This window comes from Sebastes fasciatus, chromosome 2 (assembly GCF_043250625.1).
Source record: "Sebastes fasciatus isolate fSebFas1 chromosome 2, fSebFas1.pri, whole genome shotgun sequence".
Classification (NCBI taxonomy): domain Eukaryota; kingdom Metazoa; phylum Chordata; class Actinopteri; order Perciformes; family Sebastidae; genus Sebastes; species Sebastes fasciatus.
The window spans coordinates 32,711,454-32,735,267 of record NC_133796.1 but is presented as its reverse complement, the minus strand read 5'-3'; the positions used below and the strand labels follow the sequence as shown (position 1 = coordinate 32,735,267).

The following is a 23,814-nucleotide window of genomic DNA, read 5'->3' as shown; positions in this document are numbered from 1 at the left end:
TATTTGTGGCAAATAATCTCTATGCAATTGTTCACTTACTTAATTTTTCGAAGCTTTCATCCGCATCACACACGCATCCACAGATCTGTGTAAATATCAAAGAAGGTATATTGCCAAGAAATGAAAGTCAGTTGTTCGTTCCATTGCAACATCAGCATCCAGCAGCAAAGCGACGTTTCCGCCATTCTGGACTGAAAGCAACTACTGTCACCAATAAAACGTCCGCTTAAAAGTAAAACTAAATTATGTCTTTTCTATTGTCATATTCCAACGAAATGGTTGAACGATAAAACTGTGTAAGCATAATAAGCGTTTTCAGTCCAAAATTGTGGCAGCGGCCGTTGTTAAAAACAACCAGGAGTTTCATCTCTTTGCTTCTATACTCTTTGTCAATATAGCCTAGTTCAGGTGTCAACCTGCAGCTCTTTAGCTCCTCTCCAGTGGCTCCCTGTGGAGTTTTAAACATGGAAATGAATAACTGTTTTTTGTTTACATTTTCAATTTTATTTATCATTGTTGTGGGTCTATGGTACGACTATTAGGGCCACATTGAGGGGAAAAAATGAGTCTGAGATTTTGAGAATAAAGTCATAATATTACAAGAATAAAGTCATAATATACGAGAATTAAGTCGTAATATTATGAAAATAAAGTTATAGGTTTACGAGAAAAAAAGTCAGAATATTACGAGAGTAAAGACATGAATTTAAGAGAAAAAAGTCGTAGTATTATGAGAATGAAGTGATAATATTATAAAGTAGCAATTTTATGTGTTATTTTTTTTTTCTTGTTAAATTATGACTTTATTCTCGTAATATTATGACTTTATTCTGTAAATCTCAGATGTTTTTCCCTCAATGTGGCCATAATACTCCATCGTACATTGTCTCTTTGGCCCTCACTGCATTAGACTTATACACTATATACTTAGACTATAAACTGTGTTACCTTCATCACAATGATCAAATGTTTTGAGGCTCCAGACAGATGTTTTTTGTTTTTGCCTAAAATGTCTCTTTAGATAGTAAAGGTTGATCTAGATTGAGAGATTGATTTGCTTAATCTTGATTTCCGGGGTGGAACAGTAACACATTACATTTAGGCTCCTGTCCTTACTGCAACAACGTCCTTTATAGTGTAGCCTAGTTTTGAGTAATTTAAGAATCCTATATTTCACTCGAGTAAAAGATTAAGTCCTCCGCTACATGTGTCATTACAGTGTCGGAGGTTCAACCACTAGAGGTGAGTAGAGAGATGTTACTGTGTAACAGTACGTTTAAAGATCACAACTCTCACCGGGCCGTGCCCAGCAGCTTGTAAACAGTTAATTAAACAGTGCTGTACTCCCAGTCAGCACGCTAAGTGACCCAAATCAAACACAACCAGGACGTTATGTGACCGACAGGGGTATGCTAACATGCTAACATGCTCAATGCTATTATGCTAACATGCTAACATGCTCAATGCTAACATGCTCAATGCTAACATGCTAACATGCTCAATGCTCAATGCTAACATGCTCAATGCTAACATGCTAACATGCTCAATGCTAACATGCTCAATGCTAACATGCTAACATGCTCAATGCTAACATGCTAACATGCTCAATGGTAACATGCTAACATGCTCAATACTAACATGCTAACATGCTAACATGCTCAATACTAACATGCTAACATGCTAACATGCTCAATACTAACATGCTAACATGCTCAATACTAACATGCTAACATGCTCAATACTAACATGCTAACATGCTAACATGCTCAATACTAACATGCTAACATGCTCAATACTAACATGCTAACATGCTCAATGCTAACAGGCTCAATACTAACATGCTAACATGCTCAATGCTAACATGCTAACATGCTCAATGCTAACAGGCTCAATACTAACATGCTAACATGCTCAATGCTAACATGCTAACATGCTCAATGCTAACAGGCTCAATACTAACATGCTAACATTCATTCATTCAAAGCCTTTCGCTCCTTTGTGGAGCATAGGCCGTTGACCACAGTCCGCCAGAGTCTTTTGTCCTGGGCTTTCCTCTCCAGTTGTTTCCATGTCAGCCCGCTCTGTGTGATGTCCGTGTCAAGGTCCCTGCGCCAGGTGTTCTTGGGCCGGCCTCTCCTTCTTTTGCCTTGTGGGTTCCATCTAAGGGCCTGCCTGGTGATGCTGGTACCGGGTTTCCGGAGTGTATGGCCAATCCATCCCCATCTCCTTCTCCTGATCTCATGCTAACATGCTCAATACTAACATGCTAACATGCTAACATGCTCAATACTAACATGCTAACATGCTAACATGCTCAATACTAACATGCTAACATGCTCAATACTAACATGCTAACATGCTAACATGCTCAATACTAACATGCTAACATGCTAACATGCTCAATACTAACATGCTAACATGCTAACATGCTCAATACTAACATGCTAACATGCTCAATACTAACATGCTAACATGCTCAATACTAACATGCTAACATGCTAACATGCTCAATGCTAACAGGCGCAATACTAACATGCTAACATGCTCAATGCTAACATGCTAACATGCTCAATGCTAACAGGCTCAATGCTAACATGCTAACATGCTCAATGCTAACAGAGGAGAACGGCAATGTTGCTAGGCAACGTAGCGTGTGTGCACCCGCCAGGGTGTCATTTATTTTTTGTTTAATTATCTGAGTTTTGGCCTCTTTTCTGGCTATTTCTTGTACGGCTGGTTGTGCAGGCTGCGGATGGGGCTCTGTGCATACGTTGATATGCTAATGCACTAGATTGTTAGCATAACTTTTTACTTTAATTGGTCTATCATCATATAACATCATCATCATCATCATATAACATCATCATCATCATATAACATCATCATCATCATCATATAACATCATCATCATCATCATCATCGTCATATATGTTTTTCTTCACCCTCCTTACCCTTACCCTTGTGCAGTAACGTTTACTCAGAATACATTTTAACTGACCTACCTTTTACTTTAATACATATATTTTTACCAAATTAATTTTCCTAGTATTTGAGTACAAATTCTTAACTGTACTTTTACTTGAGGATAATATTATAGTACTCTTTCCAACCCTGCTTGGTTTATATTGATATGACATAATCTATAATAATATAAATGTGACAGTAACAATACAAGCCAGTTACTTGAGCCCCTGTATCACTCAACCCTGAGGTACAGTATCATTGTACCTTATTCAGCATGGCAGGATGGTCATCCCTCACTCTGCGTAGGTTACAACATTGGTACATTTTAGTTTATAAGATCATCTCTGGCAAATTTCCTATTTCCTTAAGCTGGAAGTTTGTATTTCTCCGAAACAGTTATAATCTTAAGTCACATAAAAGGCTTCAGTTTAAAGTGCCATCTATCAGTACAGAAGCTGGTAAAACAAGCCTGTTGGTCCTTGATCCTGGAACGATCTGCAGGCCAAGCTTAAACTTGAGACCCTTATCTCTTCAAATGATGTGGTCACTGCTAACTGCAGTTTCTTCAATTAAATAACAAACACATGACCAACATGCTGCCCTGTTCATGCACTGTATGACGTAATGTATTTTGTCGTACCTATTGTTGCTGCCATGATTCAATGTTGTTGTCTTGTTATGTGTTGGATGCTGCTATTTGACCCTGCCATGGCTAGGTCTCACTTGTAAAAGAGGTTTTAATCTCAATGTATATACAATGTATGGATTTTCAAACTATAGGCTATTACCTACTTATATTACAACTCCTATTATACACTGAATAAGTAGAGGTTTGTGACAGAAAAGGGATGTGGGGTGTGTGAGGGGAGTGACAGGGTCTGGGGCTTGTTTGGACATGCCCCAAGTTTCCCCCAAATCCTCAGACCAGGGAACATGTGTGCTCAGGAGACATTAGACAGATGGACAGCGTGTCTTCACTGCAGAGACAGACCTGCCAAACAAGCTGTAAGTTGCTTTGCTTTATTTGTTGTCAATGGCCCTGCACTAAACTGTGCAGATTGCATGTTGTGTACTAAGTAGGAGGTTGTATGAATGCAAAGCATGATTTCTTGAAGATTGCCTAATAATTAGTTCCTTAAAATTCTTCTTGGCATTTTGATTGCATTAGTAGGCCCAGCACATCAGCCACATTAGGCTGTACATGCTTGTCTTGTTGTGATGGATGAAAACAGTGTTGTTTACTGTCAAATAGTGGACAAAAACAGTGAGTAAATGGCGCCCCTGTGTGGTATAATTCGATTGGTTTTGTGGCTTTTTAAAACATTGAGTCATCTTGTAGTTTCCTATTTTTTGACATTAAGGAAATGTGCAGTTGTGTGTGATCATCCTGGATGTCATGGAAATCCAAAGTGTTTGATATTAAATAAATGCATATCCAATTATAGTGACATTTCTAAAACTAAATTATGAAACAAATAATCTTATGAATTCAGACCCAAATGTCATATAGCCATGAAACTGTGAAATAATCCCATTCACTTTAAAAACTCAGCTCAAATTCCTCAAACTCTTTTCCTCCTGCTTCTTTTCCCAATAAGAGAGTTTATTGCAGGTCATTTTCATGTAATTCCAGCAGTTTTTTCTTCTTCTAAAGTCTATATTTCCTTTACGACACCATTTCCCCCCAATTACCAATATTTCATACTGCCACTCTTAAATACTAAGTGGAGGACATAACTTTTGAGCTGAGTTTTAAAATGTATCAGATTAATTTTGTGTAAAATAATATTTTACAAAATATATATTTTTAGGGCTGTCAAAGTTAACGTGATAGTACCAACCATGTCATACTAACTTGTCGGGAAGGAGGCTAAATAACACTCCAAATTTGCGCTAAAGTTTGACAAGGAAAAACTGGCATGGCCATTTTCAAAGGGGTCCCTTGACCTCTGACCTCAAGATATGAGGATGAAAATGGGTTCTATGGGTACCCACGAGTCTCCCCTTTACAGACATGCCCACTTTATGATAATCACATGCAGTTTGGGGCAAGTCATAGTCAAGTCAGTACACTGACACACTGACAGCTGTTGTTGCCTGTTGGGCTGCAGTTTGCTATGTTGTGATTTGAGCATATTTGCTATGCTAAATGCAGTACCTGGGAGGGGTTCTGGACAATATTTGTCATTGTTTTATGTTGTTAATTGCTTTTTAATAATAAATATATACATACATTTGCATAAACAAAGCATATTTGCTCACTCTCATGTTGATAAGAGTATTAAATACTTGACAAATCTCCCTTTAAGGTAAATTTTGAACATATTAAAAATGTACCTGCCCTTATATTTTTCTAATATATATTTGTCTGTATATTATTCATAAGATGCTTTATTCAATAATGCCTTATATATTAAATTAGTAGTGAACATGTTGGGCCTGTACTCTGGATGGGATGTGACTTTAGTCTTCTAATTTAATTTTTGTCATGGTATTTTTATGTGGTGGCATCATTTCATCACCAGACAGGTCTAAAAAGTGGAATACTACTGACATTACAAAATATCTTTGGGACAAAATCATCTGTATTCATGACATACACCTACAGTGTATCTCGTATTATATCATCTATCAGTATTGCCAATGTTTTGGCTGGTTTTCTGAGCAAGTGTTGCAGTTTGTTGTTGTCTTTGACGGTCGACCCTCATGCTATCCAACCAGTAGATGTCAGTATTGGAGCAGAACGTTTTAGAGCATATCTTTTACAGGATATCTTGAATATGTGGTTCCTACATTCACACCAATATAGAACGTTTTTTTTTATGCAGAAAAACAAAACATTTAATTAATTTGGTATTAATGGAGTTCACGTTGGGCTTCACTTTCTGTTGTGTCTAGGTAATTATTTCAGTTTCAAGAATTTATGGGTCCCAGCAGCACCATTGTTCCTGTTATCAGGAGCTGTGTGTTGCAGCCATACTAAGAATAAATACCAGGCTCTTTTTTATTTGCAGATTTTTGCTCCACTGAGATAAAATATTTAATAGCACATTCTAGAAAGGCCTGTGTACTGCAGTGTGTGTGCTGGTGAACTGAGGTAAAATAGCAGCTTGGCAAGAAACCTCTCCATCTCATTTGTCATTGGAAGCCTCTGTGTGTGTGTGTGTGTGTGTGTGCGTGTGTGTGTGTGTGTGTGTGTGTGTGTGTGTGTGTGTGTGAGTGCTTTCACTTGTAAGAAGATACAATGGAAACTCAACAATGCCCTGTTCCATCTCAGCTGTCACTGGTATGCTGCTAGCTGTGTGGAATAAAGCTCTTAAAGTGCTTCAAGGTATCTAAACACAGGGAGCACCTTTATTTTATGATGTGTGCAAATTTAAAGCGAGTTATTCGTCACATTTATAATGTGTCCGTGTATGTGTGAAATGTGTGGTAGAAGCAGACTATTTAACAGTCTTTCAGAGCAAATAACCACAAGGTAGACGAGTGACACTTGTCAGTTTGCTTTTCACAACAGTGATCTCAGCCACAGAGAATAGGGGAAGGAAACGAGCGAAACTAGAAAAACAGGTAGAGCTGCTTTGCTCATCATTACACAAGGGAAAGCTAGCAGCTTTTATTAGTTTCACAGGATTGTCCCGTGTTGTCGACCTATGTCCATGAAATTATCCTTATCGTTTGCTTATCGCGTCTTGCGCTCCCGCTTGCTGTTCCTTGGCTCTCGAAACAGCACAGGTCTGTGTGTTTTGTGTACTTCCACTTGTTGAATACCAGCACCCTGCCCTCTGCGAGGAGTGTTCAGTGTTCAAGGTTCGGGAAGATAACGAGAGGTGAGTGGCTGACGCATAGCTCGTGTTGTGTTACCAAAGGCTCATATCAGATTACGGTAGACAGCAGCTTGGGTGAAACTGTGGCTGTGTTCAGACCGCTGTTGCTCGGACAAACCAGGAACTGGGACAAACAAAGGAGTTTTGAAGAAGCTAAAGAAGCGAACGGAGGGCTTCCTGTTGTTTTAAGAAGAGCGTTACTATGGGTAAGAAGACACAACACTGCCTGCTGCTTTTGCTGTGTTTGTCAGAGCTTGTTCACTATTCAGCTGCCGTGGTGTTTTGGACTGCCCGGGTGGAAATAAGCTATGCTAAAAACAACAATGAGACTGTGGACAAATACTGTGAGTGTGGGGTGTTCGGTCGTAACTCTCCCCTGGAGAAAACCTCGGGTATTGTTACGCTTCCCAGTGGAGACCCCAAAGGCTGTGGCTCAGATCCTGTCTACAATCGCAATTCCAGCACCCCACCATGGATAGCCCTGGTTAAAAGGGGCAACTGCACCTTCAGTGAGAAGATCAATGCTGCCAAACGTCAAGGAGCAGCTGGTGTGGTGGTGTATAATGTGGACGGCAGTGGCAACAGCACCACACACATGGCACACTCAGATGCAGCTGGTATTGTGGCTATCATGATTGGCAACGCTCAGGGCACGGAGATTGTCAAGTTGGTGAAGAATGGGACAGATGTGCGGATGATTATCGAAGTAGGCAGCCCTCACGGACCCTGGATGGACACATACTGGCTTTACTTCCTGTCCATCGCCTTCTTCATTGTGACAGCAGCCTCCATCGCTTACTTTGTGTATATCTCCGCAAATCGTCTCTACGGTCTGAGTATGTATAGGCGCAGCGAGAGGAAGCTGAAATCTGAGGCTAAGAAAGCGATCGGGCGTCTGCAAGTACGCAAACTCAAGACAGGGGATGAGGAAACTGCCTCTGAGAACCATGTTTGTGCCGTGTGTATTGACTCCTACAAGGCAGGGGAAGTTGTGACGGTACTAACATGTGACCACATCTTCCACAAAGCCTGCATCGAGCCCTGGCTGCTGGAGAGGAGGACCTGCCCCATGTGTAAGTGCGACATCCTGAAGGCCCTGGGGGTTGAGGAGGAAACAAAAGAGGGCCTTTCTGATGAGTCACCACCAGAGGTCACTGTGATCACAGTGACGGGAGCAGAGCCCATGTACGAAGTCCCACTGACTGACCCAGCGAGCCCTGACCCAGAGAGACAGCAGCATCGCTATGACAACGACGCCTTCGAGGGAGACGCAGAGGCTGGGAGGAGATGAACAACAGCAACGGGAACAAAACAGCAACAAACCAGGACACAGTCAAAGTCCCTTTATTTTTCTGAGATACACTGAACCAGCACAAAGGAATCAAACTTTAATGTTCCAACAGGAGAAACAATCCTCATCTTGTAATGCAGGCATGCTAAAAAAATTGATTTCAAAAGAAATTCCAAGGATTTAAAATGTTAATAAACCTTGTGTAATTAGCCTGGATGACACTGCATTTGCTTTGTTTCTGTCTTGGTGCATGTGTGTAAATATCGGGTGTGTTCATAACGTGATCGTTAAAATAGATCCTAAAAACCGAGTAGTCTTGGAGTGATGCCAGTGTCACATTTCTGCTTTGCATAGTGGACACACCAGCTCGACACTGGTTAGAGAGGAAGTGCAGTAGAGCATTTGAATATCTGTTTGAAATCGGGGCCAAATTTCCTCCAACAAAAAGCTCACACTCCCTTACAATTGACGATTGTCTTTTAAATTCAGAGCAGATTTATCTCTTTTAATTCAATTAATTTGAATAAATGTTCCTGCTTTTGAAATTGGAGCAATGACTTTCCATTTTCATTGTCTGGTTGCCAGACTGGATATACAAACACACCCTTATGAACACACCCGTAACAGGAAATACAGCATGACACACAGTGCACCTTGATGAGTGAATAACATCACCTGAGGGGCTGGAACTCTTAAGAGACGTGGTCCGTAGAAACACGTTTGCCACGTATGAAATAAGAAATTTCAAGCCCTTTATGATTCATTGGCCTCTAGCTACTTTTTTACTCAATATGGCAATGCAATAAATGTCTGCTGATGATATGTCCCCAAAAAATGTTGGTTGGATAGGGGAAAATTATCTTTGTGTGTAATGGATTTTGAATGTATATTGAGATCTATTTATCAATAATTTCATCTGTTAGTATCGATGTAATACAGAATGTATGTATAGTCCTTTTCCATCTCTAAACAGCTGATTTTCATGTGCAAGCACAAATTCTTGAACAGGTCTTCCAGGTTTTTCCTTAGAATTATTTGTAATGGTGTTTATTAAATCCCTGTGGTCTACCTCTGAACTCTCACATGGCTAAATTATGGAACATTAGTGTCTCCCTCTGTAAATGATGAAGCTTGTTTGCTAGTGCGAATATGCTGATTGTGGCACTTTATATTTTTCTATATTGAATCATTTTCACTACTGTTTTACAGATTCCAGGAGTCTTAAATTGTTCTGTAAAAAAAAAATAATATTACTTGCTGTATTAAATCACATTGATGCTTAGTAGACTGCAATAAATCCCTCAAAATGAGGCCAAATTTACGAGCATATGTGCTTGTAAGAATGTTTCTGCATGTGTGTGTGTGTGTGTGTGTGGAGGGTGAGTGTGAGTGTGCAGGTGTGTTACTCCACATCAGGCAGGTATATGTGTGGTTAAAAAGTGTCTCACTTTCAGAGTTATGGTCTTGTTCCCAATGACTGTGGGAGAGGAGTAAATTACTTCTGCACAGGTGGGAGCCGATCCGCACACACCTTGAGCTTGAGCTGGATAATCATCATATCACATAAGTAGAAGGGCCTGACCGAGCAAGCAGAGATATGCAGCTGCATGCCAACGGAATTGAAATATTAGTTTTTATTATCCGTCCATTGTGTTTTAGAAGTACACCCACAGTGAAGTCTGTAAGGAAATTGCAAGACTTCTTTTAAAGTTTTGCGAGGCTCAACATGTTTTCTGTCAGGACTTTTGAGGCCTTCTTGATTTTAGATACAGATGTTTTTGTAAGACAACCTCTTTTTTTTGGCCTATACCTCAGGATTTCATTCATTTCTGTGAAGAAAACTAAATTAAATTGTTATTTTTAAAGTTTGGATTACTATTTAAAATACAAACAGGATAAGGTCACTGTGAAGACCTGAACACAAGTTATATTCACACAGAGCCTTCCCTCTCTGCTAAACAGCCTCGTCCTGCATTAGATAAGTACACAGTTAAAACACCCAAAGAGCTAAAAACAGTGGCCAGAAAACACTGATTTTGTCAAAGAGGAAGCATATTAAGTATGAATGACTCTTAAAAAAACCCCCCCAAAAAACATAATACAGACTGAGAATTGTATTTAAAATAACAGGAAAACTCCTCTCTGATGTAATATTCATAGGAAATAATCTGCTCAAAATTCACCCAAATCACTCAATCAAACTTCCAGCAGTTATTGTGTTCACTATTTGGGTTGATTGTACAATTGATCAGTTGTTCTGTTCTGTTATTGTTATGCATTCAATATAATATGAAATATCCATAAAATATGTCACTTTGTCAGGGGTCGTCAGTTTACTCAATGATAGAAAAGTGGTCCCTTAAGAAAAAAGGTTGGGAACCACTGAACTAATCGATGAGTCACCACAATTGTGTTAGTCGACTAAGAACTTCTTTGGTCGAGGACAGCCCTAAATATTTCACAAGAGAAAAGCAAAATTAGTAAAAGATGCACTCATCTGATGAATTCTCAATTTGTTTTCTTGGGATCCCTTGAGAGGCCCCGACCACCAGGATGGGAACCGCTGCTCTAGAGCGTCCAGTCACACTCCTTTCTTATTTCACATGTACTATAATTTATTTACACAGAATCAACTACTATATTTTAGATTTTTAATATGAACTCCTGTGCCAAGGTGCCTTGCCTACAGTTTGTAGGTCTGAGGCCCCTATGGTCAGAGGCTCTTAGGCACTAGGGTTGTAATGGTATTAGAATTTCACAGTACATTAACTTATTATTATTATTATTATTATTATCAGTTACAATTACCCTTAAAGGAATGAGAAGATAATTATAATAAACAGAATTATAAATTGGATAAAATAAAAATAGGATGTAACTGATGTAACTAAAGTATGTGAGTTTACCTGTTAGCAGCATTATATCATATAATTAACTACTAAAAGAGAAATAACATCAGTTGTGAGCTTTATAATAAAACAATGGGTACCGATATGATAGCAGCGTTAAATTAATAAACTGTATGCCTCACTGTGTGGAAGTGACTGGGATCATTCTTTTATGTGGAAGGCAAGGCAACATCTGGCTTAAACTTAAGACTTAAACATCGCTTTCCTAACTTTGTAAGACAAAATGTAACAAATAAATACATAGATATAAATTTAGTGAATTGTTATTTATTGTTAAAATAATAAATCGTACACCAGCAACTTAAAAAAATCTTCAAAATTAACAGTAATTACAATTCAAGTGTAAACCTTTTTAATGCAGCAACAAATTGGTCAAAACTTAAACAGGAATTCAAATTTCAGTCTCTAATGTATATAGTATATAAACATAGAATTCAATTTAATAGATCGGCCCCATTGTCACCAATACCATATCAGCATAGGCCTGATATATAGGCCTCGGTGCATCTCTAACTTTCATACCGTGGTATACCTTGATACCTATTAGGCACTGTCCCCATTAGCATGCTCTGATGGGCCTTCAATATATATTTTTTCAATAATAATTTTAATTTTAACATCCTGTCAAGTCTCAAAATCTCTACAAGGTGCCCAAAGACTGAAGGATTTTTTCATAGCACCGTGAGTTTTTAAAGGTCTGTGTAAGTGTGAGATGGGCCAAGGTGTGTGAGGGGAGATAGGGTTAAAGGTGTAGAGTAGAGGTCTTCAACAGGGGGTGTGCGACCCCTAGGGGGTAAGCGGAGATACTGCAGGGGGGTCGCGAAATGTTCTCATTTTTATTATTATTATTTATTATTATTATTTTATATACATTTTTGGTTTGACAATTATTATTTTTTTATTCCCCCCCAATTTCCCCCCCCCCATAAATTTAAATGTCTTTAAATACACATTAACATGAGTCCAACATATTGTAGCGAACAGATAAATGGAGGCAGAAGTAATATCATGCAATTGACAGACATTGTTGATATTGGCATTGGTATCAGTTAACAAGGTATGTTTATAAATGGCAGTGGCATGGCCACCCTACTCACTGCACCTTGCACATGTTTAAAATAAAAACATGAATATATGAACCTGTGTATTATATGAAAAGCTAAGTATTGAATGCACAATAACAAGGTACATTTATACATGGCACTAGGCCCAGTTTAATATAAAACACAATTGTATACAATATATATAGTAGGGGGTCCCTGCTCCATCTCTCCATCAGTTTGGGGGTCCTTGGCCTGAAAAACATTGAAGACCCCTGGTGTAGAGGGTAAAGCAGGTACAGAAACAAGGCACAAAGTTTTTAGTGAAAGCACTATACAGTGTGGAGCCCAGAGGGTGAGCTGAGTCTTGGTGCTCCTTCTTCCCTCCGCGGTGTGTGCGCTGGATTTCAGGCCAGTGCTGTGAGCTCAGCATTCATAGGTCAGATGGTTATAGTGGTATCACAGCGAGACAGAGAATCAATACTGAACTAACTGGCCAGGCTGGGAACAACTGGCAGGCCCTGGGCTAGAGGCACGCTCTGCTCAGCGGTGGCGCTTCTCTGATTTATTGCAGTTGTTAAGGAGAAAATTGAGTCAGAAGGTTTTCATTTAATGGCATACTAGTCTGTGGCTGGACTCTAATACCGCACTTGACCTTCAGCTCCAGATAGGAATCAAACAGTGGAATTAACTACTGTGGTGGCCTGAGAGCTTATCTGCTCCTGTACCTTCTAATCACAGTAAATATATCATGTTTTCTATGGCGACGAATAAACCTGGAGGCTTGGGACTGAATTAAGAAATATAAGAAGTAGTTTGTGGTTAAATAAACATGAGGACGTGTGCTTTATGTGCAGGCTTCAGGCCCCATGCTCCTCGCTGTGTCTCAGTCTATCCCAGTGAGTGTTTATGACAGCCCTGCAACACCACCTGGTGGAGTAAATCCTACTCACAGCGAATTTAAATTCAGTCCCTGCAAGAAATTTTTGGTCTTCTGGTGCTGGGGCAATTTCTTGCTTGAGTGGAAAGTACAGAGTCATAAATTCAACCATAATGAAATAAAGTACTTCACTGACTGTATATTTTAATGACCCAGTTGAAGAGTTCTATATATATATCTATATATCTATCTGTCTGTCTGTCTGTCCCTCTGCTGTGCTGCTTCAGCAGAGCGAAAGAAAGTCTTTCTAATTAAATTACAGTTGGTTTAGTCTCAGGCTCTGTTGTCCCAGACCGTCTGTGTAATTATCTTAATGAAGGAAGGAAATTTGATTACAAAAGTGTAGCAAGAAACAAATGAATCCATTTAGTACAACATGAAACATTTCTTTTCCTCTATTACTGCTTACACAGACTATTAGATCAAATGCTCTGGTAGATACACGCTGATCAGCCATAACATTATGACCACTGACAGGTGAAGTGAATAACATTGACTATCTCGTTATAATGGCACCTGGCAGTGGGTGGGATATATTTGGCAGCAAGTGAACATTTTGTCCTTGAAGTTGATGTGTTGGAAGCAGAAAAAATGGGCAAGCGTGAGGATGTGAGCGTCTTTGACAAGGGCCAAATTGTGATGGCCAGACGACTGGGTCAGAGCATCTCCAGAACTGCAGCTCTTGTGGGATGTTCCCGGTCTGCAGTGGTCAGGACCTAACAAAAGTGGTCCAAGGAAGGGTCAGACCCGAGGCTCATTGATGCACGTGGGGAGTGAAGGCTGGCCCGTGTTGTCTGATCCAATAGAAGAGCTACTGGAGCTCAAATTGCTTCCGATAGAAAGATGTCAGAACACACAGTGCATCGCAGTTTGTTGCATATGGGGCTGCGTAGCCGCAGACCGGTCAGGGTGCCCGTGCTGACCTGTGTCCACCGTCAAAAGCGCCTACAACGGGCACGTGAGCATCAGAACTGGACCACGGAGCAATGAAAGAAGGTGGCCTGGTCTGATGAATCACGTTTTCTTTTACATCATGTGGATGGCAACGAGTTTCGAGGTGTTGACTTGGGCTCCAAATTCTCCAGATCTAAATCCAATCGAGCATCTGTGGGATGTGCTGGACAAACAAGTCCGACCCACGGAGGCCCCACCTCGCAACTTATACAGGACTTAAAGGATCTGCTACTGACGTCTTGGTGCCAGATACCACAGCAGACCTTCAGAGGTCTAGTGGAGTCCATGCCTCGACGGGTCAGGGCTGTTTTGGGGGGACCTACTCGATATTAGGCAGGTGGTCATAATGTTATGACTGATCGGTGTATATAAATTTATAATCCCCCACTCCAAATCCTTAAAGTATCACTGGCTCAGTGATGAAGTGCAAATATTAGGTATACTAGTCATTGCTCCTTTACCTCACGGCTGGGTTTATGTCTTTTGGCCAGTCAGTTTATGTTCACATTATTAGGGAGACTCTGGCTCGTCTCTGGAAAAAAAAATATTTTACTGATGGTTCATATCTGACTAGTTTCAGTGCGGGAATGTTTGCTGCCAGCATTATCTAATCAGGAAAAGTCCACTTCATATTTTCTGCATAATATTATCACAGCAGCAGCAGCAGCAGCAGCAGCAATGTTTCAGGTTTATCCAGGTGAGAGTCTCAGCCTCTGCTTGATGTCGCCAACCCTTCCTTCCTCTTGTTGTCCCTCTGGCAGATCAGATAGTGCCGAGTGCTCTGGACAAAACAACTCTCATCCTGTGTCATTGTCGTTACTGTCCTGTCCTGTCCTGTCCTTTGACATGTTGGCCAGCTTACCTCCCCATTGGTCTTTTCTTCCTGCTGAGAGACAGCAAAAGGGCAGGCGGGCCGGACATGTGAGGTTAAAAGAAAAAAGAGAGGATGTCCGAAGAAGAAACACCTCTTCCCCTCTGACTCAATGGCAGGGGAAGGAAGTGATGTCCCACACAATGCTTCAAGAGACCGTACTATAGGTGAACAAACTGGGTCTTTCGTCTGTGCTTTAGTATCATTCCATCCAGTTTTAACTTATCATTCATTTTAAATGCTGGATCTGGTTTGGTGTAGCTGCCAATTGGGCTGAAATAATTAAAAGTCTGCCATCTACTGGAGAAATATTAATAGAGCATTATGTTGATGAGCTGAGAAATCAAGGAAAACCTCTTCATTCATGATATTCTGGAGTTTAATGGCTTGAGTTCTCGTCCGTGTGTCTTTTTTGTGTATGTGATGGAGGTGGTGGCCATTAGTTATTATAATTTGTCTTAGATTTAGAGCAGAAATGTATAGTCCGGTTATCGATTTGTCAATTATTTTGATAATCCATTAAATTGAGTTCATTTAAGGCTGTCGCGGTGAATTTTTTTTTTCTTGCGTGATAATGCTTGCCAATTTTTTTGTTATTGCAAATATATTTATTTATCCTTATTTGAGTGCTTTATAAATACATTTTATTGTGAGGCTATTATTAGGTATATTGTTGCTTTTTAAATGACAAAGATGAGAGTTTTAAAACTAATACTTTAGGGGCAGCGTTTTTTTCCAGCTGAGATGCTTTGGTTGCTATGATACGGAATATCCGTAAAGTAAAAATGTCCACACAAAGTAAAGTACTTGCTCTGGATAAATACAAAATATGCTGCACTCACATTGCAAAGAATTAAAAAGAAAAAATGTGAACATAGCGGTGGTGGCAGTTGCTTGCCATCCCCTGCAGTTGGTTCGTCAATAGCGCGGTATTGCAATATTGTCGTTATTGCGACAGCCCTAAGTCCATTGTAGGGCTGTTTTACTGTCGATTAATCTGTCGATTATTTTCTTGATTAATCGATTAGTTGTTTGGTCTATAAAATGTGATAAAATGGTGAAAAATAATGATCAGTGGTTCCCAAAGCCCAAGATGACGTCCTCAAATGTCTTATTTTGTCCACAACTCAAAGATATTCAGTTTACTGTCATAGAGGAGTAAAGAAACCAGAAAATATTCACTTTTAAGAAGCTGGAATCAGAGAATTTTGACTTTTCTTCTTAAAAAAATAACTCAAATCGATTAATCGTTTATCTAAATAGTTGGTGATAAATTTAATAGTTTACAACTAATCGATTAACCATTGCAGCTCTAGTCCATTTATTAGGAAAAATACCAAACATTAACTGGCTCCAGATTTTTAAATGTGAAGAAGATTTTGTTGCTTTTCTTTGTTTTTAGCGACAACAAACTGAATAGTATTTGGTTTTGAATTGTTAGTGGGTTAAATCAGGCTAATTGAAATATGTTGCTTTTGGCTCTGGGAAACTGTGACAGCGATTTTCACAATTTCACTGTAAAAAAACAATTAACTGAGATAATAATCAGCTGAATGATAGATAATGAAAATAATTGTTAGTTGCAGCCCTACTTATACTTAATCCTAATTAAAAGTAATAATAGTTTTTCGCCTCTATTTTCGACACGTCCTGCTGTGTGGTGCGGGACCGGGACACATTTGGTATTCCCTCCTGCTGGTGCAGATTCCAAACATTCCCAACATTTGTGCATGTAATTACCTCAGTCCTACCCCAATCTGTCTCCCATCTATTGCACAAACCCATCAGAGAGACAGGGAGAGAGCCAGAGAGCTCATGTGTCTCAAGAGAAACCCACCTTTTAAAGCAGAAAAGGTCTGTGAAACATGTCTGCATTCACAACCAACCTCCGTCTCAACCGCCAAAGTGATGTCTCAGCACTGAGCCCGCACCTGTCTGGGACCGGCCCTGTACTTATGAAACCAATTTGCTCAGTATAAATCCAGCCAATATGAATCCTGTGTGGTTTCCCCATCAATAGCCCTATTTGTATATACCTCATGAAAATGATTTGTCAGCAGTCTCAGCGATGTGCGCCATCACACACTAGAAAAAATATCCTCTTGTCTTATACTCTGAATGTTGATGGCCCGAGGCAAGGCTTCAACCAAAGTTTCCTCTCTAGAAGAAACTGCCACTCAGCACAGTTTGACAACACAAATCAATGATCAAGCTGCTTTTCATCAGCTCCTGCCATTTTCTCTAATTTTATTCATGCACATCTTACTGGAGGCTCACCTCTCAGAAATGTCAATAGTTTGTGAAAGTGGGCATGTATGTGTGTACGTGCGTATGTGTGTCTCGCTCCCTCCCAGCAGTCCATCCATCCAGTCTGATTAACTCCTCGTGTGTCCTGTTGCCTGCGGCGATTAATTAATGACCCATTTGCTTAATTGCAGAGAGCTCGCAGGACAAAGAGAAAAGCAACAGAGGCTTCACGTGGGGATTGGAGGGGGTGATGTTTGTGTTAGGATTCTGACGTGGAAGGGAGAGAGCAGGTGAGATAGAGTCGGGAACAACTAAAATTATTAATGTCAGTTGAAAAATGTAGTGTGCGCAAGTCCCAGGGTGTTAGCGGCAAATATAGGCTACAGGCTGCTCTTGTCTTTTCCTGCTGGCCTTGTCTTTTTCTGTCCCGTTGTGCATGTGTGCGTCCGTGTGTGTGTGTGTGTGCCTCCATCCATTGTGCATGCGGGTTTATATGCGTCTAAAGTGACACAACAACAGAAGCTTCAGGTTCTTCTCTGCCTCTTTCTGTGTCATTCTGCTGAATGTGCTTTCCTGGACGCAGCACACATTGTTCAACAGTCACCCGTTCACTCCGACCATCTGTCACAGGCCTGCCTGGGCTTCCCTACACAGTTTGTCCACAAGCTGTGGCTGCCATTTGGTTTACCAATAAAAGTCACTCGAAGGTTTGTCCTATTTTTTGTACACCAAGGGTCAGTGCTAGGACATGGCTCAACTTCAGCTGCATTTTTAAGGAAATAGTCGCTAAAATTGGAGTAGATTTGATGCAGATTGTTACTCATCCTTTAGTATAAACAGAAAGATCGGCTAGTATTTTTGTTTTTGTTCCTCTTTGCATCTATGTAATATTGCTATTTTTAGATTAGGGCTGCAAATAACAATTATTTTCATTGTCGATTAATCTGTCGATTATTTTCTCGACCAAATCAATCAGATGGTTGATCTATAAAATGTCAGAAAATGGTGGAAAATGTTGATCAGTGTTTCTCAAAGCCCAAGATGACGTCCTCAAATGTCTTGTTTTGTCCACAACTCAAAGATATTCAGTTTACTGTCATAGAGGAGTAAAGAAACCAGGAAATATTCACATTTAAGAAGCTGGAATCAGAGATTATTTACTTTTTTTTTAGTTGACAACTAATCAATTAATTGTTGCAGCTCTATTTAATTGTAGATAATGTATTTCATACTAAAAAAAGAACAAAATAATAAATAAGAAGGGTGTTTATTATTTTCTTTAATGAAGAGCTTGTTGTGAAGACATTAGTCAAATATTTTGTCAAAACAGATTTAAATTCTTAATCTGCATGTAAAGAGCTACTTGGCAGAATCTAAATGTGTGCACCAGGTGGATTATTGGACCTGGACTTTGGTCCAATCAAGGATTTGTAATAAAGTCATGAGCACAATTTCCAGCATAAAACAGTGAGCTGTAAACTCAGGTGAAACTCATTCCCATTTTGTGCCTTGTCTGATGAATGATATCGTACGATATGTATCAGTAAACATCCTACAAAATACCTGACTTCATAATCAGTCCGCTGCTAAACCAGACATCTCCCCAGTCTGTTTTCTAATTCATCTGTACGGCGTCCTATCTGTGTATTTTGCAACGCGTTTCCTTTACAAATACCAGTTTTTCTCTGCATTTATATTCATGCCAAGTCACCTTGCCAGGGTGGGTTATGTCCGCTGGCTTAAGTTGGTATATATAGCAGATGCTTTCACATTGTGAGATAATATAGAAAGTAGATAGGAAATGGAAAGAGAAGGGGGAGGATGATACGGTACAGTAATGGGGGAGCAATGGAAGGAGGCTGCAGCACTAGTTGAATCTAGAGGACAAGTCGGCGCAGAAGGACAATTTAGATGTTAATAAGACGGATGTACCAAATATAAACATTTTCATGGGGAGGACTGTCTCCACTATAGAGGATATTATTATTATAGGATCATCATACAAATAGCCTCACTCACAAACCATCTAATCTAGATGCTCCAGTGTTCAGTGTGTGTATGTCACTGGGGTTAGTGTGTGGGCTTTACGTGTCATTGAGTTACAGATAATCACCAGTTGCATATGTATATTGTACTTACAGTCATGATAGAATGGAAAGTTAGCTATTTCTCATTACCGTGATATATACTGTGTCTAACACAAAATTCTTTCTCAGATTTTCTTTCTGTAGAACAGGGTATGTTTGATTTTTACTTAAAATCAACCATAAGACCTCTGACCAGCTACCTCTCCAGATCTACTCTTATAGAAAAATGTGCAGATTCATTCCCCAAATCTCTGTTTTATTTTGAAAATACACACAGTTGTAGCTCCGGCTGGAATCTGTTCATTTAGTAGAATCAGCTCATGTTTTTTGATCACTTTTAAATCATATCTTTCTGTGTTTTGCCCCACCTCCACATCTTGTTTATGGAAACAACATTATCATCATATTGGTTCCTTGTGACCTTAACATTTATGTTGTGCAATACAATTTTACACAGACTAGCAGTCACATGGCAATCAGATAAGCCGTGGGCAGGAAACTTCAGTCTGAGATAAGATCCTGATTGCTTCATTTGAAGAGTGACTTCTTTTCTTTTTCTATGTTACAAACTTGTATGTTAAGACACTGTTAACAGCACAAATCAGCTGACAAATTAAGAGTGGATCTAAATTGCATTGAACAAACTGAGTTCAATTGCTGTTTTAATATTCATGTCACCAAAAATAACTTAAGGTTTTTTATAGGGCTGTCAAAGTTAATGTGATAATAATGGAAATTCACTTTAACGACACCAATTTTTTAACACATTATCACAATCGCTAGAGTGTCACTCTAAGCTAGAGTGTCACTCTAAGCTAGAGTGAAGATACTACTATCATATGAAACTAGAATATATATACGTATGAAACCTAAGGTTGTTGTGAAGGAGCCTAAATAACGCTCCAAACTTATGCTAAATTTTGGCGCGGAAAGACTGTCATGGCCATTTTCAAAGAGGTCCCTTGACCTCTGACCTCAAGATATGTGAATGGAAATGGTATTCTATGTCACACTGACAGCTGTTGTGGCCTGTTGGGCTGCAGTTTGCCATGTTATGATTTGAGCATATTTTTTATGCTAAATGCAGTACCTGTGAGGGTTTCTGGACAATATTTATCATTTTTTTGTGTTAAATGATTTACAATAATAAATATATACATACATTCTCATAAAGCAGCATATTTGTCCACTCCATGTTGATAAGAGTATTAAATACTCAACAAATCTCTCTTTAAGGTACATTTTGAACAGATAAAAAATTAGTAATTAATTTGCGATTAATCACTATTAAAGGGACTGTTTGTAACTTCTTACACGTATAAATCATTGCAGGTCGGTGTCCCATGCGCGCTTGCGTGTGGCTACGCTGTTCAGACAAGACTCCAACACAAACTACACGGAAGCACCAAAACCGCAAAGTTGTATCTAGTGAAGCCCGTCTGTTAAACAGTGTTGGCCGCGGTCGAAGACGCGGGGGAGACCGTAACTTTGGTCTCCAGGGCCGAAGTCTCTGCTGTACTCTGCTCCTCTGCTCCTCTGCTCCTCTGCTCCTCTGCTCCTCTGCCTGCCTGCCTTCATTCACACACCGCGTTCGTTCTCACTCTTTCGCTCCAATCTCACGTGCATGTGCGCACACTACACACTGCAGAAGAGTTAGTTTAGCTCTGAGAATATCTAGTGAACGTTTGTGCAGAAATAACTGCTGCAGCTCCTCCAGACCAACAGAGGTTTCCCGTATCTTGTGAAGTGACGGGGCTTCGTTGCGAGAAACGTTATCGTCTCCGACCAAAACTCCGGTGTCTCCACTGTTCCCTCCGGCTGCGGTCGGGAGGCTGAGGCAGGAAAAGCCAAACTAGGATAAGCATTGATTCACGGAGAGACCTTCGTCTGGTCAGCTAACATTACTGCCAAGCAGCTGAAATATAGAGTGATATTGTGGTTTTAGCTGACGTGTGTCACCTCACTGTTTTGAGCGATGCTCGTTCATGTCTATTAGAGCGAGCACAAGCGCGAGCACGAGCAACAGCACGCTGATTTTCGTTGACTTAAAGGCCACAGGTGTCGCTGTTAACAAGACATTTCTGATTATTACAAAGAGTCCCTTTAACTATGGACAATCGTGCAATTAATCACGATTAAATATTTGAATAGATTTACAGCCCTATTTCACACACACACACACACACACACACACACACACACACACACACACACACACACACACACACACACACACACACACACACACACACACACACACATGTCGAATAGGATAAAGTGATGTAGTGAAGATATTTGTACAGACATGGATGTAAACTGCAACTTGACTTGCAGAGGCATACAACCGTGAGGCAGTACTGGTAGTTTGTAGTTGTTCTAGTTTAGTTTAAATTGTAGCTTGTGAGTTAGCAAATGAAGGGATATAATGTGTATTTAAACACCACAATACACATCAGTAAGTGCGAGTACAGCTTTGTTTTTAGGCTTTATTTTACCAGGATATGTTCTTTTTTGACAGTTATATCACAATATCAGGAGCAGTTTGGGGCCTCTGGGCTGACCAGAGGGGCCTTGGCTTGTTCAAGTATCTTTAGCTCCCTTCTGATCTGCTGTTCTGGATAGCTGCATGTGCATACACAAACCCTCACTAATTAACTGTATGTTATTGCTCCATGGTGTATATTTGTTATGTTTTGTCTTTGCGTCTAATTTAACCAAATGTTCAGGCTGTTTGCAACTCTTTTAGTTCGTGCTTGCAAACGCACGCAATGATTTTCTTTTGTAAGAGAAGACAAAAGGTGTTGTTGTAGCTGGAGGAGAATGGAAGGCTTTGTCCTGACTTTCTATATGTGCAGGCATGAGTTACATCCCAGTGAAGCGTCCTTTGTCCAAGCAATGGGATAGCTGGTCTGTGGCTGAGCTGAGGCCCGAGCAGGGGGAGGGATGTGGAGCTAGAGTTGGGAAATAGATACCAGTCCCTGGCTTCAGGTAGGGTCATCTAGAACACCATGTGACGTTGCGTAAACAAAGAGGATCTTGGCCTCAGGCTGGAAGAGGATTGTTGCGCCGATGGGAGAGACAGAGGGAATCACTTAACAAAGTTTGTTTGTGTTCACCCTCTCCAAACTGCAACCACGGCTCTTTGTGAGAGTTTCCTGTGTGGTCTAGACTGAGCTGGGATTTGTGGTTTAGGTGAGGTTAGGATGCCACCAGGGGAATATGATGACGTCCTTGCTCCGGGTCAGAAGTAATAAGGAAACCTTTACAAATGGTTTGTAGGTTAATGATTAATGGTCTTCTAATCGCCCTGATAAGAAAGTTAATGAAAACAACTTTTGGCTTGCCAGGTTGTAAAAAATATCTATGTGGTTCGATGAGATTTCCCCCCCAGGATGACGCTTTGCTGTTTCTTTTCAGCGAGCCCTCGAGTTCATCAGGAAGACTGATCACTTTCTTTCTGGAAAATGCTGCAGAGCATCTGGACCACAGTCCATTTATTAACAGCGAATTAACATTTACAACTGCAGACTTGATGAATTGTGGTCAAAACCCCTTTATTATTAACATATTATCATACATAACTGCAGACATGATGGCTTTTTAGAAAATGAGAAACCATGGTGTCTACACTCGTAAATGCCAATAAGTGGTTAATAAATGGATTTTGGTTCAGATGCTTTACGGAGCTTTTTTCAAAAGCTAAGTAGTCCGACAGTTGATGATCAGAGGACTCTTTCTGATGAATGAAAGGAATAGTTTGTTACATAACTCGCGTTACATCCAGCAGCTGGTTAGCTTAGCTTAGCACTAAGACTGGAAACAGGGAGAAACGGCTAACCTGGCTCTGTCCAATGGTTACAAAATCTGAACAGGAAGTTTATGCTTCCTGGAGTCTACTTAACCCCACGTAAAGTGGCAAATCTATATTTTTACACTTACTTTTTGTACATATTAGACAAACAAAATATAACGCGTTAGTTAGTGAGCTTTAGAGGTGCTGGTAGGCAGATTTTGTCGCAGTAGAACAGAGCCAGGCTAACTGTTGAGATTTTATTTGTTTGCACATTAAAAAAAAGCAACAGAAACACAACAACAAAAGAAAGGAAGTAAGTTGTGCAGGTGAGATTAAAAAAAACGCGTCGGTGCTTATAGGAGGAGTCTCACCTCAGTAAACTATATAAGCAAATACAAAAGTCTTATAATCAACAAAAGTAAACAAACAAGCAAACATAAAATCAAAAAGCAAACAATAAAAAGCTCTTTGTCTGTGTTTCCAGTCTTTATGCTAAGCTATGCTAATGGACTACATATTTGTCCTAAAGACATGATAATGGCATCAATCATAACATCTATTACTCTCTATCACGGAGCAAATAATTCCCAAAATGTCAAACTGTTTCTTTAAAGGGGCTGTTGTATGTATATCTACATAGGGAGCAGGTCCTCTTCACAGAGTCCGCCATGTTGCTCTGCCTTGTTTCTACAGACAAACCAAACACTGGCTCTAGAGAGAGCCTTTCACATTTTCACGTTACCCAAACCACAGGAGCTCTCCGTCAGGCTTGTGAAACTGCGGTAATGTGAGCCACAGAATGCGAAACTGTGGTGCCACCAGCTGCCGTCTGACTTCCGTTGCTCCTAAAGTAGTGTTATTATGGTATGGATGGCCTCTGAGCGAGGCGAA

The 23,814-nt window shown here is 40.0% G+C and overlaps 1 protein-coding gene and 1 long non-coding RNA gene across 3 annotated transcripts in view; both read left to right on the top strand.

Annotated features, from left to right (window-relative positions):
• Window positions 1-1,041: 1,041 nt before the first annotated feature.
• LOC141758701 (uncharacterized) overlaps window positions 1,042-23,814 on the top strand; it is a 245,243-nt gene continuing 222,470 nt past the window's right edge. For both annotated transcript variants that reach the window (XR_012591926.1, XR_012591928.1), the window contains exon 1: window positions 1,042-1,242. This is a non-coding gene — a long non-coding RNA (uncharacterized LOC141758701). The remainder of the gene's footprint in view (window positions 1,243-23,814) is intronic.
• LOC141758689 (RING finger protein 148-like) lies at window positions 6,530-9,403 on the top strand. The gene has a single exon (XM_074620321.1). The coding sequence runs from the start codon at window positions 6,994-6,996 to the stop codon at window positions 8,080-8,082; it is 1,089 nt and encodes a 362-aa protein (XP_074476422.1). The 5' UTR covers window positions 6,530-6,993; the 3' UTR covers window positions 8,083-9,403.